The 18,537-nt window shown below is 48.0% G+C and overlaps 1 protein-coding gene across 3 annotated transcripts in view; it reads right to left on the bottom strand.

Annotated features, from left to right (window-relative positions):
* MAP4K5 (mitogen-activated protein kinase kinase kinase kinase 5) overlaps positions 1-18,537 on the bottom strand; it is a 97,231-nt gene that overhangs the window by 54,735 nt on the left and 23,959 nt on the right. For all 3 annotated transcript variants that reach the window (XR_014509948.1, XM_083435191.1, XM_083435192.1), the window contains exon 3: positions 7,858-7,915. Coding sequence is in view for 2 of the 3 variants with exons in the window: in XM_083435191.1 (XP_083291317.1) it covers positions 7,858-7,915 (58 nt within the window). In the remaining variant the exon portion in view is untranslated. The remainder of the gene's footprint in view (positions 1-7,857; positions 7,916-18,537) is intronic.

Below are 18,537 nucleotides of genomic sequence, written 5' to 3'. Positions count from 1 at the left end.
AGCCCCCGAACAAGTCAAAAGTCACGCAGATCACGACCTCCTGACATCCTCGTCCTTGATCGGGGGAGGGACTCAGCGAGGGCCACCGCTGAGCTGTATGTTTTGAACACAAACAACATCTGTACGTCATTTTTAGGAAAGCAGATGAGGAGCCCCCCGCCAGAACACACACAAATGGCTTTCCGGTGCACAATGGCCCCATTCAAAAGCCTACTGCCCTCAAATACAAGAAGCTCGGCCAAACCCTGAAAAATGGGAATGAGCTGGAGCTTCGCATTTCTTGCCTCTATGTTTCCAAATTCTTCTTTTGTGGTTTTTGAAGGGCTGAAGGCTAGCTTCATGCCTTCGTGTTTTTGGTTCTGCTTCCAGATAATCCAAAAGTGTTGTGTTTTTTAAAATGTTGAGGGCTAGCTTCATGCCAGAAAGCTAGTGACACACAGCTATCCTATTTTTACAATTCCTTCTGGGTTGTTTTTTTAAAAAATAAAAATAAAATAAAAGCAGAGATTCTCAGGACACGGTGGGCATATGCACAGTGAACGCACATAGCTCCAGTTACATGGCACAGTGCAAAGATTCCCATTAGTCTAATTTCAGAATCAGCGTTAACAGCTGGTAACATTCGAATTCAACATCCACAGCTTAACTGGGGGAGGAGAAAGAAGGCTGCTTTTCTGCCCAACTCTTTATTAACTGAGCACAAGCCAACACCTAGATAATTCAGGACACATGTAAAAAGGATTCAGAGCGCTGCCAAATGTGTCAGCCACAGACCCCAAACAGGAACTATAGAACTGACATATTTGCTTTCTTACAAAGTAATAATGGAAGTGTTAGTTGCATTCTTAGTACAGGGGATGCCGTTAAGTGAAAAGCTCCTCCTTTGTAGGCATAAACTCCCAAATACAGCCCTTAGCCTCTCCTCTTAAGGTGGGCACCCAGGTAGGCAAGGGGATGCGGAAAATCTCTCTCTGCCCGAGGCCTCAAAGACACCTTCACCAACTGGCACCCTCCAAATGCTTTGAACTACAAACCCCATCAGACAATGTGGGGCTGAAGCAGGGGTGGCAAAGCTTTGACCCTCTGTTATGGTTGCTGGGAGCTGTGGTTCAGCAACGCCGGCAGTTCCCCAGTGCTCTGACTCCAAACCTTCAGATCTCCAGAGTGTCCAGCGCATTCCAGAGACAGAGCAGTGCTTACAATACTTGCAACCACCCAGTAAGCAAGGACAATATTAGTATCCCTACGTTGAAGGTGCAGGACTGAAGTGGGGGGGGGGTTGCTTTCCAAATACAGTGGTGCCCCGCAAGACGAATGCCTCGCAAGACGGAAAACCCGCAAGACGAAAGGGTTTTCCGTTTTGGAGGTGCTTCGCAGGACGAATTTCCCTATGGGCTTGCTTCGCAAGACGAAAATGTCTTGCGATTCCTGGGGGTTTTTTTCCGCTCCCCACCCCCTTTTTCTAAGGCACTAAGCTGCTAATAGCCTTTTAGCAGCTAATCCGCTAATCCCTTTAGCCGCTAATAGCCGCTAAACCGCTAATAGCGCTAATCCGCTAATGGGATTGCTTTGCAAGACGAAAAAACCGCTAGACGAAGAGACTCATGGAACGGATTCTTTTCGTCTTGCGAGGCACCACTGCATTATCTGGTGGCAGAGGCAAGATTCGAACCAGAGTCTTCCCATTTCGTAGCTCCGCCTATCTGCCCCAATGCTACATGGTTCATTTCAGAGGACCTGGATCAATGTGCGAACCTGGGCAATCGTTCCCTAAAATGCTCACGGCTGATGCTACGTAAGGCTTCGCAATGCCTCCAAGTTTCAAAAGCATTTCCTCCATTTCCCACCCGATGGGAGATTTTACAGTGAACAAAGTTCCATCGAGAGCAGAGTGCCTCTTTGTTTGCCTCTCCTTCTCATTGCCTATTTCACCTTGCAAGCTCCTTGGGGGCAGAGACTCATTTATACGTCCCTATTAAGTCTGCAAGGAACACCGGAACATTGATGGCGCTGTGCAAATAATAAGCGGGAGGATCCAACCGCGTCAGCTCTGCTTGAGTTAAAACGCTGCACGTTTCTTTATTTAAATACGAGGTCTTCGGGTCTGCTTGGAAGCCACAAACCCCGAAAACGGAAGTTCTGAATCCCACATGCAAGAGGGTGAGCAAAGCAGCAAGCAGTTGCTGGCTTGTGCAGATAAATGAGGCTGTCTGGCTGCAAGGGCTTCTATTTCTCACTGTGTCACCACAGCTGAGCCCTGCAGCAGAGAAACAGGCCCTTCAGCTCAGCCCCGGCACCAAGAAAACAACCCCTGGCTCCAAGGCAGGCCTGGAAACTTGTAAATAGCAGCGGTGGCTCAAAAGCTGAACGCAAAACCTCAAATACCAGACAGAAAAGTCAGCTTAGCAGCAGCAGCAGCAGGCAGAAGGATTGCGAGGAGGCAGACAAGACAACGTGCCTCTCTGACAGGCCTCGCTTTTATTTTGTCCCGTAATCACGGAAACTTCACAAAACATTCCGGCTGTAAAACCAAGTTTTATTCTCCTGGAATCTGGCGAGGACCTTGGGAATGTCTAAGACAGAGGAAAGAAATTCAATGGGTGGCGTGGAGGAGGTGTTTCTGGCTCAGTGGTCAACTGAAGATTATATTTGGGAGGGGGGGCAGGAAGGTTGGCAGGTCAGGACAAACTGGGATGGTGGCAATTATGATGACGATGAAATTTATTATCTATCCTTCACCAGCAGGCCCCAGGCTACAACAATTTAAAGTTCAGTACTAAAAACAGTGAAAACAAATGATAGCCGCAGGAATAACAACAACAACAACAACAACAACAACAACAACAACAACAACAATTTATTATTTATACCCTGCCCATCTGGCTGGGTCTCCCCAGCCACCCTGGGCGGCTTCCAACAAAGTATTAAAATACAGTGGTCTGTTAAACATTAAAAACTTCCTTCAAATGTCCCCTAAAGGTCAGGTAGTTGTTGTTCTCTTTGACATCTGGTGGGAGGGCATTCCACAGGGCGGGTGCCACTACCAAGAAGGCCCTCTGCCTGGTTTCCTGTAACTTGGCTTCTTGCAGTGAGGGAACCACCAGAAGGCCCTCGGCGCTGGACCTCAGTGTCCGGGCAGAATGATGGGGGTGGAGATGCTCCTTCAGGTATACTGAGTCAAGCCCGTTTAGGGTCCCCTGCCTTCTCCTGCACAGGCGCGGGGCAGATCCTTCTCTGGCCTACCGCAGCTCAGAGAGCAGGACGGCACTGCTGAAGCTCCACAAAGAGAGCAAAAGCTCCTCTCCTTCCTCCCCATGTGTGGCAGCTGGCTTGTGCTGGTTGCCCAGCACCTGGTGACTGTGCCCCACTCACAACGGCATAGAGGGTGGAGCCACAAGGCAGCAGACATTCCCAAATGGCGTCCAGGTGAACCCTGGGGGCAGCTTGTCCAAAGCAGAAGGCCATTAACGGAAGGCAAGCTGGCCAGAAGACTGACAAGCCCAGCACTATTTATGGCATATAATTATTATTTGCTGAACACTTAATGCCCAAACAGACTTGTGACCTTCCCCTTGCAGGGGTGTTGCCTAAGGCACTGGCCTTCAATTTTTTTCAGACCCATCTTTAACCCAAACATGCATTTCGGAACCCATTTCTTCATTTTTTTAACCATATCTTTGCATGCTGGCCAGTGCAATACACCTTAGAACAGGCTGTGACCTGGTCGTGGGGCCCAACCAGTGGTCTGAGACTACATTTCCTATTGTCCTTGGCCATGCTTGCTGAAGCTGATAGGAGCTGTGGTTCAGCAACATCTGAAGGGCCAAAGGTTCCCCTCATCTGGCGCTGAAGGCGGTGACGGTCCTGTGTAAGTGTCTGGAGGCGGTTGGGGGATGGCGGCTAACGGATTGAGGTTGAATCCTGACAAGACAGAAGTACTGTGTTTTTGGGGGACAGGGGATGGGCTGGTGTGGAGGACTCCCTGGTCCTGAATGGGGTAACTGTGCCCCCGAAGGACCAGGTGCGCAGCCTGGGAGTCATTTTGGACTCACAGCTGTCCATGGAGGCGCAGGTCAATTCTGTGTCCAGGGCAGCTGTTTACCAGCTCCATCTGGTACGCAGGCTGAGACCCTCCCTGCCCGCGGACTGTCTCGCCAGAGTGATGCATGCTCTGGTTATCTCTCATTTGGATTACTGCAATGCGCTCTACGTGGGGCTACCTTTGAAGGTGACCCGGAAACTACAACTAATCCAGAACACGGCAGCTAGACTGGTGACTGGGAGTGGCCGCCGAGACCACATAACACCAGGCCTGAAAGACCTACATTGGCTCCCAGTACATTTCCGAGCACAATTCAAAGTGTTGGTGTTGACCTTTAAAGCCCTAAACGGCCTCGGCCCAGTATACCTGAAAGAGCGTCTCCACCCCCATCATACTGCCCGGACACTGAGGTCCAGCTCCGAGGGCCTTCTGGCGGTTCCCTCACTGCAAGAGGCCAAGTTACAGGGAACCAGGCAGAGGGCCTTCTCGGTAGCGGTGCCCGCCCTGTGGAATGCCCTCCCACCAGATGTCAAAGAGATAAACAACTACCTGACATTCAGAAGACATCTTAAGGCAGCCCTGTTCAGGGAGGTTTTTAATGTCTGACATATTAGTGTAGTTTTGGCCTTTGTGAAAGCTGCCCAGAGTGGCTGGGGTACAAATATTATTATTATTATTATTATTATTATTATTATTATTATTATTATTATTATTTGCTACCGAGGCAGTCCGTCTTGGCAATACTATTACACCAGCTTCAGCGGCTGCCAACACATCTCTGAGCCCAATTCAAAATGCTGGTTTTAAGCTTCAAATCCTTAAAAAGTTTGGAACACAAGATATTGGATGGGTTGCCTGCACCCATGTCCAGCCTGCCTGCAAACTGAGATCTGCAGTGGAGGCGATTCTTGGGGATCCACCTCCGACCTAGATCAATGAAGCTACTGCTGGCCACAAGTAGCTCTGAGACCCCTTTTGGCTGAAAGGGTGGAGAAGGAAATCTTTTCAAGGAGAAAGAAAGAACTAAGGAGTTGCTTCGTAGACAAAGGGTGCATCTAACACAGCCCTGTTTACATGAGCTGAAAGAGATCTTCGCCACAGTATATAAACTGTTTATTGTGGAAAGAACTTGTTTCATCGGATGCATGAACTCTCTGAGGCTCGATGTTGTCCTTTTCCTGCAGACATGATTACTCTTATTGGGGAATTTTTATTTCTTAATACTGCTTGTTGCACAATGAATAATTAACTTATGGAATTCACTTCTGCAAGATGCACCAATGGCTTTTGGCCTGCATGGCTCTGAGTTTTGTTTTTGTTTTCAACCATGATTACTGCTGTTATAAAGGTCTTCCTAAGACTGACAAGTTTGAGGGTATCTGGTGGTCTCTCCTGGTGTTTGTTACCTGGTCAGAAGGCCTCATTCAACCTCCACTCTCACAGCTGAATTTTTGGAGACAGTTCAGGACAGCGATCGCCCATGATTCTTGGTACAACTCATATAAAATTTTATGACACTTTACAACTTCAGCTTTGAGGTGCTTTCTGCCAAAAGGTATGTAATGCTAAGTATTTCTAGCTTTGCTGTATAGCCTACTTTTCTCTCTTTTATTGTATTGTTCTTTTATTATATGGTTCTTTTCCAAACGTTTTCACAATAACCTTCAAATAAAATACAGTGGTACCTCGGGTTACATACGCTTCAGGTTACATACGCTTCAGGTTACAGACGCTTCAGGTTACAGACTCTGCTAACCCAGAAATAGTACCTCGGGTTAAGAACTTTGCTTCGGGATGAGAACAGAAATCGTGCTCCGGTGGCGCAGGAAGCCCCATTAACTAAAGTGGTGCTTCAGGTTAAGAACAGTTTCAGGTTAAGAACGGACCTCCAGAATGAATTAAGTACTTAACCCGAGGTACCACTGTACAATATTTCATAAGTCGACTTCCCACCTTCACAGTGTTTTTACTCAAACCTTTCCTATTGCGTTATATCTTTATCCATCACAAAAAAGTCTCTATTACAATTATTTTGTCATTGTATTAATATTTGTCATCCATTTTCTTGTTCTGCTTGTCCTTCTTTGTGGTTTGTAGCTGCCTCCTCTATGTCACAAAATGATATAAAGACATATTTGATGGCGGTGGGGACGGATGACTACGATTAGACAAAATCAATGGCTATGAGCCGCACAGAGCTTCTTCCACTTATGCGATTAGGAAATGCTGGAGGACAACAAGCAACCGAAGGTGGGCGGGTGCTCACCATCCAATAGCTGGAACTTATTCTAAGGCACCTCTTTTGATCTTAAAATACCAGAATCTCCCAGCCATTTCACCAAAGATGCCAGGAGACCTAATAGGAAAATGCCCAGTTCCCTGCAACAGCAAGACCCAGTCAGCGGCAATGCATGCCAAAGCAACTCAAGATATAAGGAATGGCTCTTGCATTCTGCATTGTACACAGGCATTTAGATGCCGGTGTTTAACTTCCAAAATGGTATCTGCCCTGGCTTGATTTTTATCCTCCAATCCACAGCTAGTATATAATCTGGTTTGGGCCACCCAACGGGGAAGGAGATACACCCTGCACATGCTCAGAAGTACTGTTATTCATTGATTCAACCACCCCAGGAACAAGAGTCCCTGCTCAAATGAAGCTGTGACTGTTACCTAGCAAAGAATAAACACCAAAAAAGCAGAAGTTGTTGACTGTGCAGTGAATTAAGAGTCAAAAGACATCTTTGAGCACCTGATCTTTCGTACCTCTTTTCATAGGAATAGACAGGATTGCTACTACAAAGTCTTGCTGTGCGACAGAGACAGAGAGGCAGGCAGACAGAACTCAGTCAATCTGACAGCCACAAAGAGCCAGGATGGTAGAGCAAACAAACTGATAGATGTATGTTGTTACCTGAGCATGCAATTAGGTACAGATACCTACTGAGCCAATAGTCCCTTGAGCCGGCTTGGTCAAGACAAAACCCCTCAGTCCAACCAGCCTCATTGTGTGGCACACTATTGTGGAACGGTGGAGATGGATGAGGGAGAAGCAGGTTCAAACCCCTGCCGTCCTAGCCTACTTCACAGGGCTGTTGTGGGGATAAACTGGGGGGAAAAGGGAAAGGTGCCCAGAGCACTGGGAACTAAGAGTGTGATAGGCAGGCTGTCAGGGAAACAAATCCAGGAAAAATGAGTACCGTATTTTTCGCTCTATAGGATGCACCGGACCATAGGAGGGGGAGAACGGGGGGGGGGAATTCTCCCCCTCTCTGCTCAGCGCCCCTTCAGCAAAGCGGCATTAGAAACATGAGCCCCTTCCATTTCTCCTCCCGCTTTGCTGAAGGGGCGCTGCGCAGAGAGGGAAAACTGTGCAACGCATCTCCAGCGAAGCCTGGAGAGCAAGAGGGATCGGTGTGCACCGACCCCTCTCGCTCTCCAGGCTTTAGGCGGCTATCCGTAAGCCTTCGGAGTGCAGTGGGAACTCCTGCTGCGCTCTGAAGGCTTGCGGATAGCTGCCTGAAGCCCCCGGAGCGCAGCGGGAGTTCCCACTGCGCTCCAAGGGCTTCAGGCGGCTTCAGCGAAAGCAACGCGAAGCCAAGGAGCACGGAGGGAACTCTCCCTCTGCGCTTCGGAGGCTTCGCGTTGCTATCGCTGAAGCCAAGGAGCCTGCACTCGCTCCATAAGACGCACACACATTTCCCCTTAATTTTTGAAGGGGAAAAAGTGCCTCTTATAGAGCAAAAAATACGGTGTGTGGTTTTTTGTTTTTGTTTTGGAAAAAAAAAAGAATAGAAAAGAAGGGAAGAGCTCACCTGGTTCTAACTTGATAATTTTTACTGCAGCCAACTCTCCGCTGTGCACATTTCTGGCCTAGGAAAAAACAGAATGACAGCAGATTTAAGCAAAGGAATGTACATCAGTGTGTTAAACCAAGAGGCTTGTGTGGCAGAATGTGCATCATTTGGGGAAATTGCTACCTAGAAAGATGAAGGAGGCAGGGATGAGCAGCCAGGTAGCAGGAAAACATTGTAGGACACGCACAGGCCCCTCATCGCTTACATCTTTGGCAGTCAAGCCACAACTATAGTACAAGTGCATCTTAGGTGCAGTTAACTTGTGTGATTTCAACCATATGTAGTTAAAGGCCAGCTGGTTAAAACTTCACAAGTTAAATGCAAGCAAGGCAGAGAGCTTAAAAGCTCTTTTTGCTCCAGGTTTTCCTGGCACAGAAAAAGCTTTTAAGCTCTCCTTGCTTGTGGGGGCAAGGCCTTGTCAGCGCACTGGTCCTGGGATGCTCTTGCGAGATCTCATGGAGCTGTCCAAGTTCCTGTGAAATCCTGCGTGAACATCTTCCAGAGCCAGTGCCTGGGATGCTCGCATGGAGGTGGTTAGAGTACGCATTTTCGTTTAAGTGTGGAGCCTTTGGAACCAAATCCGTGCGAAAGATGTGGTTGTACTGTACTCAGAACAGTGGCTACACATGCAAAACCACATTACGCTCTCACTGTTATAGACCTCCCTGGCAGATGTCGAGTCCATACTGTACAGAAATGGGGCTACCCATATAAAAAGCACGGCCACTATAGAAAAGGCAAGTGAAGCGGTGATTCGTAGTGACATCCAGCCTATGGAACTCCCTGCCCCATGAGGTTGCAACATCTCTTTATTTATGGGTCTTGCACCATCACTTAGAAAACTTTTCCCTTCCAGCAAGATTCTGACTTTTGACCTTCCTGCTGCTCATTTATCTTGGATGGTCTTTAGAGCCAATCTAGCTCTCTGATAGGGACGCGAGTGGCGCTGTGGTCTAAACCACTGAGCCTCTTGGGCATGCCGATCAGAAGGTCGATCCCCGTGACGGGGTAAGCTCCCGTTGCTCTATCCCAGCTCCTGCTAACTTAGAAGTTCGAAAGCACGTCAAAGTGCAAGTAGATAAATAGGTACCGCTCCGGCAGGAAGGTAAACGGCGTTTCCGTGCGCTGCTCTGGTTCGCCAGAAGCGGCTTAGTCCTGCTGGCCACACGACCTGGAAGCTGTACGCTGGCTCCCTCGGCCAATAAAGCGAGATGAGCACCGCAACCCCAGAGTCGGTCACGACTTGACCTAATGGTCAGGGGTCCCTTTACCTTTATAGCTCTCTGCTGGCTTATTAGCTTGTTGGTATGCATTTTTTAATCTGCTGCTCTGTTTTCTTCTGTTTGTAATAAGTTTGCTGAGATTTTCACAGAATCACAGAACTGTAGAGTTGGAAGGGATTCAGAGCGTTATCTAGTCCAAGCCCTTGCAATGCAGGAATCTCAACATGTGGTCCCCCATCCAATTTGAAACCACACTGGACTCTGCTTAGCTTTGCAAATGTGCTCTCAGTTGAAAAATGATGCAGAAGAGTCTTATTTCCCTACTCCCCCCGCTGCTTGCACCTTCCTGCTCTTGTCTTCTTCTGCCCCTCTCCACATCCCAGCCTGGCCTTCTGGGTCACCCCCCACCCCACCCCTTCTGCATCCCCCACTGCCTCCCTGACTGCTCAACAGGGTGAAAGGACGACGAGGATGACCCTAAATCCAGGAAGACAGCTGCTTCCTTCCTTGCTGGCAGGAAGCGCATGATATCTGTGCCAAACCAGGGTACATTCAGTCCTTTGCAAGTGATAAAAGAGTGAAAAAAACACACATAAAACATTACCCAAAAAGGAGGAAGAATAAAATTAAATAAAGGGATTGCAAGGAGGCTGCTCTACAGCTACAGATAACAGCAAAGCTACCAGCTTGGGCTGGCAGATTTAGGGCATAATCCTGGGATCCCAGGGACCATAGAGCAGACTCCCCCCCCCATTTGTAGGAAAATGGGGGGGACACCGAAATCTGATGGTGAGGATCAACAGCCTCCCCCTCCAGCTGTATAATCTGTCCTCCAGGTGTGAGCTCTCTACCTGCCACTTTTGTGGATTGCTCAGCTCACCACCAATACTCAAAACATTCTCCCTCAATTTCCCCACTGACTTGCCTACCTTTAGTGTCCATTACTGTTTGCATAAGATACTGTAGTGGGTCCGAGGTAGATGGAGCCATGGTCCTTTCAAGCATTAGGAAGACAGTGCATGTGCCATATATATATATTATATATATAATATATATATTTATATATATATATATATATATATATATATATATATATATATATATATAATATATTATATATTATATATATTATTATTATTATATAAATATAAAATTATATATATGTTTGTCTGTTTCTAAGCAGATTCCCTCTAGAAAGCTCACAAGCCAAGGCTATAGCTCTTCTGAGATGTCTGCCTCCAATATCTGACATCCAGAGTTAGCTCTGAATACGAAAGTCTGAGAGCTGCAAACAGGTAGACCAACAATTCATCCCCTCATCCAGCCCATAATTCTCTAAAAGTCTGGTGGTGACCGGCAATATTTTCTTCCACAGAGTATTGAGGCTGATAGGAGAGATGAAACAAGACCCAGAGTATGCACATATATTTAATACATATATACAATATATATATTAGAAACATATATATAGTATATTATTATTATTATTATTATTATTATTACTCCTCCTACTATTATTTGCACCTATATCCCTCCTTTTTCTCCCAAGAGCTCGGAGTGGCATACATGGTTCTCCCCCTCCTCATTTAATCCCCACAAACAATCCTGCGAAGGAGGTTAGGCCGAGGGGCAGCGACTGGTCCAAGGTCACCCAGTGAGCTTCATGGTTGAGTGGGGATTTGAACCCTGGTCTCCCAAGTCCTAGCCCAACCACACTGGTTATCAGCATAAGACATCCCATTCCTTTTTCCCAGGCCTATACAACCTGAATCCACCAGCCCAAATAGTTTGGGGAGCCCCTGCTAGACCATAGTGCATGTCCGCTGGTCCTGGCCAATCAGAAGTTGTGCAGGCCTTCCCAGGAGCATTGAAGCATCTCCAGCTTAGCTTGCAGCTAAATTCCATTTCCTCCCTTCTGATTTAATTTATATACAGTCATACCTTGGTTCTCGAACGTAATCCGTTCCGGAAGTCCGTTTGACTTCCGAAAATGTTCGGAAACCAAGGCGCAGCTTCTGATTGGCTGCAGGAGCTTCCTACACTCAACTGAAAGCAGCGGAAGCCACAGAAGTCGCATTGGACGTTCGGGTTCCACAGAACATTCGAAAACCAGAACACTTGCTGTATTTTTCCATGTGTAAGACTATATTTTCCTCCAAATTTTAAAGTTTGAAATCGGGGGTCGTCTTATACACGGAAAGTTGCAATTATTTATTTCTTAATTTTAGGCTCAAAAAATAGGGGTTGTCTTATACATGGGGGCATCTTATACACGAAAAAATATGGCACTTCTGGGTTTCTGGCATTCGGAAGCCAAAATGTTCAAGTACCAAGGCATTTGAGAACCAAGGTACGACTGTAGATGCAAACCCAGCTTCAGTCTCCTGAATAAATGAGGCACATTTACACAGCTGTCCATTTTGCTTAATTCTTCTGGTGGCTTGCACCCCTCTTCACCCCTCCTCCCATCACCTTCCTTCAGCCCCCTATGACTACAATTCTCTGCTTCTAGAGACCCTCTGCCGCAGCTCCCTGCCCCAGTGGTGTAGTGGTTAAGAGCGGTAGACTCGTAATCTGGGGAACCGGGTTCACGTCTCCGCTCCTCCACCTGCAGCTGCTGGGTGACCTTGGGCCAGTCACACTTCTCTGAAGTCTCTCAGCCCCACTCACCTCACAGAGTGTTTGTTGTGGGGGAGGAAGGGAAAGGAGAATGTTAGCCGCTTTGAGACTCCTTCGGGTAGTGATAAAGCGGGATATCAAATCCAAACTCCTCTTCTTCTTCTTCTGTTTCTGTGCCCTCCATTTTCAGGATAGAATACATAATAAATTGGTTTGCATTTTTTTCTGATGGTTTTCACTTGTCTGTCTTGGGAGACAGTATGGAAGAGCGTGCCTTCGAGGGTGAAGTCAAACCGCTGGAGAGTTACAGCGCCTGCTGTGGCTGTAGATACCAATTCTGCGTTCAGAATTTGCTTTTTCCTTAGAGGAGAAGCAAAGTTATGGGTGGCCTTGTCTCCTCTGTAGCTCACACATCTTCACAAAACCACGAGGGCTACGAACAAGATGAATTTTAACAGGGAGAAATGTAAAGTATTGCACTTGGGCAAAAAAAATGAGAGGCTCAAATACAAGATGGGTGACACCTGGCTTGAGAGCAGTACATGTGAAAAGGATCTAGGAATCTTTGTTGACCACAAACTTGACATGAGCCAACAGTGTGACGCGGCAGCTAAAAAAGCCAATGCAATTCTGGGCTGCATCAATAGGAGTATAGCATCATGATCAAGGGACGTAATAGTGCCACTGTATTCTGCTCTGGTCAGACCTCACCTGGAGTACTGTGTCCAGTTCTAGGCAACACAGTTCAAGAAGGACACTGACAAACTGGAACGTGTCCAGAGGAGGGCAACCAAAATGGTCAAAGGCCTGGAAACGATGCCTTATGAGGAACGGCTAAGGGAGCTGGGCATGTTTAGCCTGGAGAAGAGGAGGTTAAGGGGTGATATGATAGCCATGTTCAAATATATAAAAGGATGTCACCTAGAGGAGGGAGAAAGGTTGTTTTCTGCTGCTCCAGAGAAGCGGACACGGAGCAATGGATCCAAACTACAAGAAAGAAGATTCCACCTAAACATTAGGAAGAACTTCCTGACAGTAAGAGCTGTTTGACAGTGGAATTTGCTGCCAAGGAGTGTGGTGGAGTCTCCTCCTTTGGAGGTCTTTAAGCAGAGGCTTGACAACCATATGTCAGGAGTGCTCTGATGGTGTTTCCTGCTTGGCAGGGGGTTGGACTCGATGGCCCTTGTGGTCTCTTCCAACTCTGTGATTCTATGATTCTATGAACTTGCCTCTCTTTCACCCCACCTTCGCTTAAAGATTGAGAAGCAAGGCTGCTTTCGGAACGCAGACTCCAAGCCAGCGTCAAGTCGGTTGGGCAGTGAGCAGAAGCCTCGTGGCCTCCAGCCACCAAGGAGTGCTTGGGTCAAGCCACTCAACAGCACACAGCCAAGAGAGAAGGGGGCACTGGAGGGCCACAGGTTCCCTGTGCCTGTCCTACATCCTCATTTAACCCCCCCCCCCCCAGGTGGAGCACCTGTTTTTGTGGGCAGAAGGTGCCAGCTTCCATTCCCAGCATCTCCAGGTTATGCTGGGAGAGGTCCCTGTCTGAAAACCCAGAGAGCCACTGCCAGTCAGTGTGGGCAATACTAAGTTAGATGGACCACATGACCTGACTCAATATAACCCCCCTTTCTACATTCCTTAAGTCCCCAGAAACCAACTCGGGACTTACTGGCTCTCCTCGCATTAGGAAATGAAATCAATCTGGAGGTTATTTTAAGGATTTGACAACGTTTTTATTGGTGGCTGCTAGGGTGGAATTTGCAGCTCAATTAGGGCTTACGATACAAAACCGTTTCGCCAGAGTCTGGGAAATGGCATTACTGGAGAGGTTAGCTCAGCATAGCAGGGTAGTTAGAGGTCAGGTTAAGAAGGCAAGTTTACTTGGTCTATGTTTCTCGCTTATGTTAATAAGTTTGCCACCTTAACTGAACTGCCTGTGACACATTATGGAGAGATCTGATTCCTGGATAAGATGTAACTCTGTGTGGCACTGTAACTTCATTTTGTGAAAGATAATCTGCACTCCGTGTTTTGTACTGTTTATTTTTCCTTTCCTGTACACTGAGAATCAATAAAATGCATGCTTTAAAAAGGAAACCTGCTCTAACCTGTGTTAGAAACTCAAATATGCAATCTAATTGCCAAACGGCACCTTAAACCTAGGGATTTGTTGTTGCTGTTTTTCATTTCATTTCTACAACGCTTTATATTCTAAAGAACAAATCTCAAAGCAGTTTACAACACATTAAAACAACAAATAAAACACTCCAGAATAAAACAAATATTTCAAAGGAAATATTTCAGATCCTTCTCTAAGTGAAATTTTGCTTTCCCTAGGCGCCAACCTGGCTTCCAGAGATCTCCACGTGGTCACAACAGGACCTGTGCCAACTTGCAAAACATGCCTGGCGCCTGGCTAGTTTCTAACACTGGCTCTAGCTCTGCACAGACCCTCCTGTGTTGAAACACATCAACGAGGATCTCCCAAGGCTTGCCTAGAACACTTTGGCAGGCTGGAGGCTTTCCCACTGCTGGCACACCCCCCCCCCTCCAGATTAATACCCACTCCCAGCCCTGGCCAAAATCTGGCCTGTGGCGCCTTCCGCTCCCTTTCCCCTGCCCTGCGCGGCCACCGAGCGAAAAGGCCCAGTGCGAAGGCGCAGAGTAAACAGCTTGGTGCTGGCTACCCCTGGAACTATTTCCAAGATGCAGTCATTCACCACCCACCGGTATTCCCTTACTCATCTGGGCGTTTGGTGCCCACAAGTTAAGCAAATATGAAGCCAGCGCTGGCTGCCAGGGGGAAAAAGGGAGCCCCGGCGGCCTTTGTAGCTGTAGTTCTTTTCATTTTTAAAGCTCTGCCAGAGGCCATTGTGGATTCTGTGCCCTAACCACCCCAGCTGGAGCTGGGAGAGACAGAGCCGTGACAGGCTCCATTATTATCGCCGTGGAGGGCGTTTGGGCTTTTCAGAAAACACAGCCGAAACAGAGACTTTACAGACTCGCAACCGTTAAAGGGATCTGTCTCTTGGAACTGGCACCCCTGCTCCTTTTCAAGGAAAGAAACAACAACACCAGCAGGAACAGCAACAACACACACACACACGTGGGAAGGGGAGGGGAAAAGGCAAACAGGGGGGAAAAGACAATTATTTTGCTTCCCCTCCCCCAAACCGCAAATGTATATTTCAAGATTATGGTGGGGACTGATGCGCACTCAAGTCCTGCTTGTGGGTTTCATACAGGGTTAAACTATACAGTGGATGCGCGGGTTGCGATTCGGCCCTTCTGCGCATGCACAAAGCACGATTTAGTGCTTCTGTGCATGTGCAGAGCGCCGAAACCCCGGAAGTAACCCGTTCCGGTACTTACGGGTTCGGAGGAGTGCGCTACCCGAAATCGCGCAACCCGAAGCGTCTGTAACCCGAGGTATGACTATAGTTAAATGTAAGAACATAAGAAAAGACTGGATCAGGCCAACGGCCCATCTAGTCCAGCATCCTGTTCTCACAGTGGCTGACCAGATGCCTCAGTGGGGAACCAGCAAGCAGGATCTGAGTACAAGAGAACTTTCTCCCCTCCTGTGGTCTCCGGCAACTGGGATTCAGAAGGATTGCTGCCTTCAACTGTGAAGGCAGAGCATAGTCCTTAAATGGCATCGGCCCAGTAGACCTGAAGGAGCATCTCCACCCCCATCATCCAGCCCAGACACTGTGGTCCAGCTCCGAGGGCCTTCTGGCGGTTCCCTCCCTGTGCGAAGTGAGGTTATAGGGAACTAGGCAGAGGGCCATCTTGGTAGTCACACCCACCTTCCCAACAGATGTCAAGGCAATAAATAACTGTACAACTTTTAGAAGACACCCGAAGGTACCCAGGTGGCTGAGACAAGCCAGTCAGATGGGCGGGGATTCAAATCATAAAATCATCCTCATCATCTATGGCTATGGAATTCACTCTGGCAAGGAGGGCTTCAAAAGAGGATTTAGGCAGATTCATGGAGGATTAGGCTCCTAATGGTTACTAGGCACAATGCCCTAGGAGGACCACGCAGGTGGTCCCAGGTCCTATTTATTTATGTATTTATTGGAAATACTTACATAGGCTTTTCCTGTCACAGACCAAATTAATTTACAGAAGAAGTGAAAAAGCATTTTTTTAAAAAACAAAAAACTAAAATAGAATATCTAGCAAGTAACAACAATTTTAAAATGGCAGCCATAAAAATATAGTAAGGTATCTGTAGGAGTCATTCAAATAGAAGAGGGGAAATGCCATTCAATTAGGACCTTAAGGAGAACCCTGATGGAATAGTCCAAGGGCATAATCCTGTCAGCATTGGCGTCACAAGGGGGAGGCGGTGCGCCCCGGGTGCCATGTCTGGGTGTGTGTGACAAAAAGGCACCATGCGGGGTGTTCACCCCGCCGCCCCTGGGCGCGACGGCACAAGCAGCCATCGCACTGCTGCAGCCATATGTGGAGGATCCTCCATTCATTGCTGCAGCTGCCAGCAAAGGACCCTGCCACTGTCCGTACAGCGCTTGAGCGGTGCCGGCGGCTAACCGTTATGAACGTCGCATGTGCAGCGGCGCTACGTGCAGTGCATGCATCACACATAGTGGTGTCATGCATGTGCAGCTGGAGGTTTGCCCCGCCCCAGGTGTCGGTTAGCCTTCGTTCGCCCCTGCCTGTCAGGACCTGTTTCCCACAGAGGGCAAACTTGTGAGCAGGACCAGGACACAATAGCAGCCCTCTCCCCATTTGTGCTCCCCAGGAACTGGGATCCACAGGCGTTAAAACAAAACAAAAACCCTCACCAAACAGAAATGCATGCTCTCCCCACCTCCAGCCCCGCCCAAAAGGGATAAGTCTCTACGCTGCATGTTGGGGAGCTTGATAAATAAAGCCTGGTAACCTCTGATCTTTTGCACTTTGGGTGTAAAAAATAATAATAATGATTTTAATGTTCACACCCTCAGGTACAGAAATTCCCAGAATGGGAAATAGTAGTGGAAGACAGTGAGTGAACACAGCACAGGAACATTCTTGCAAGCGCCGCTACCAGCGTGGACGGGAAACATGGGAAAACCCATGAAAAATGTGTAGAAATTACCGTATTTTTCGCTCTATAGGACGCACAGGACCATAGGAGGGGGAGAACAGGGAAATTTTTTTTTTCTTGTTCTCCCCCTCTAAAACAAGGTGCGTTCAAGGTGCATTCACCCAAAGCCTCCAGAGCGCAGCGGGAAGCTTCAGGCGGCTACCTTGGAAGCCTGGAGAGCGAGAGGGGTCGGTGTGCACTGACTCCTCTCGCTCTCCAGGCTTCAGTGAAAGGAACCCGAAGCTTCTGGAGCTCGGCGGTAGTTCCCTCTGGGCTCCGGAGGCTTCAGGTTCCTTTTGACCTGCTCTTTGGGGCTGGCAGTGGGGGGAAGCCAGCCTCAAAGATCCGCTGCCCCCTGAGCTTGTGGGGCTGGCGGTGGGGGGAAGCACTGCTTTCTCCCACCGCCAGCCTCAAAGACCAGGTCAGGGAGCAGCGCGAAGGCGGCTGGAGGGGCAGCGCTCCGTCTCCCTGTTCTGGCTTTGGGCTTAGCCGTGCAGCCTGCATTCGCTCTACAGGACGCACACACATTTCCCCTTAATTTCTGGAGGGGAAAAAGTGTGTCCTATAGAGCGAAAAATACGGTATTCGTGATCTACTGCACACCACCCCAAGATCTACCAGCAGATTCAGATCCAACTTGCTGCTCTGGAACTGCTGTCCAGAATTTTATTTAAGAAGGCACAGAAGAACAGGAACCAAATTCTTGACCTTCTGCGAGATTTGCACACTACCCAAACAGGTTTGTCTTCTTGAGTTAATGACAGCAAACAAAAAAAAAAGAAAACCCACCTAAACCATAAGAGACTTTCAGGGTGGTGCAAATTCCAACTGAAGGTTAACGAGAGGAGGAGAAAGAAACACTTCCGTCCTGCCTTTCAGCCCAAGCAGGAGCTCCTCAGGTGACTCAGAATAGCTGCTAAAAGTGACATGAAATACGAATCAATAACAAAAGACAAAACTTAAAAAAATGAAAAATGATACCAAGCGGAAGTACAAAATCCTAGAACACAGCTAGTTCAACTTGGCAAAGGAGAACGAAGCCAGCCACGTGGGAAGAGGGTGAGGAACAGAACAGGCTCTGCTTTGGGGGACCATCAACAATTCATCTAGCAGTTCCAGAAGTTCAGATCTCCAGCAGATACAGCCAGATGGCTAGGCATGTCTAGACACGGCAGATTTTTCTCCTCCGAACCATTCCTATTCTACACAGTGCTATTTCCTGCATTTCTTCCCAAATGCTGTCTTCTGGCCCATCGCTTGTTGCACTAGTCTAGCACAATCTATGAGATACGAAGCTGCCTTCACAGCACATCAAACCCCCTAGCCCAGCACAGCCCCTTCTGGCTGCCAGCAGCTCTCCAGGGTCTTCATCACCTACATCCTGGCCCTTTTAACTGGAAGGTGCCATGTATCAAACCTTCCACATGCAAAGCACCCAACACAGTGCACAGAGGTGCCCCACCAGATTGCAGACTGCCTTTTTCCAACGTACAATTCCAGTACTTACAAGGCCAGCTGAAAACAGCACAACACACCAGCCCAGGAAGGAGAGGAAGGCAGAGCAGGGGAGAGAGAGAGAGAGAGCACAAGCATCTCCTAGACTGAACTAGGAATATTGTTAGAAAATCAAAGGAGTGGGAGAGAGAGAGAGAAAAGTTGCATGAATATCAACTGGCTCCAGGCAGCACAACCCTT

The sequence above is a fragment of the Podarcis tiliguerta genome (genome assembly GCF_965153285.1).
Source record: "Podarcis tiliguerta genome assembly, chromosome: 1".
Lineage (NCBI taxonomy): Eukaryota > Metazoa > Chordata > Lepidosauria > Squamata > Lacertidae > Podarcis > Podarcis tiliguerta.
This window is presented reverse-complemented; position numbering and strand designations above follow the sequence as displayed.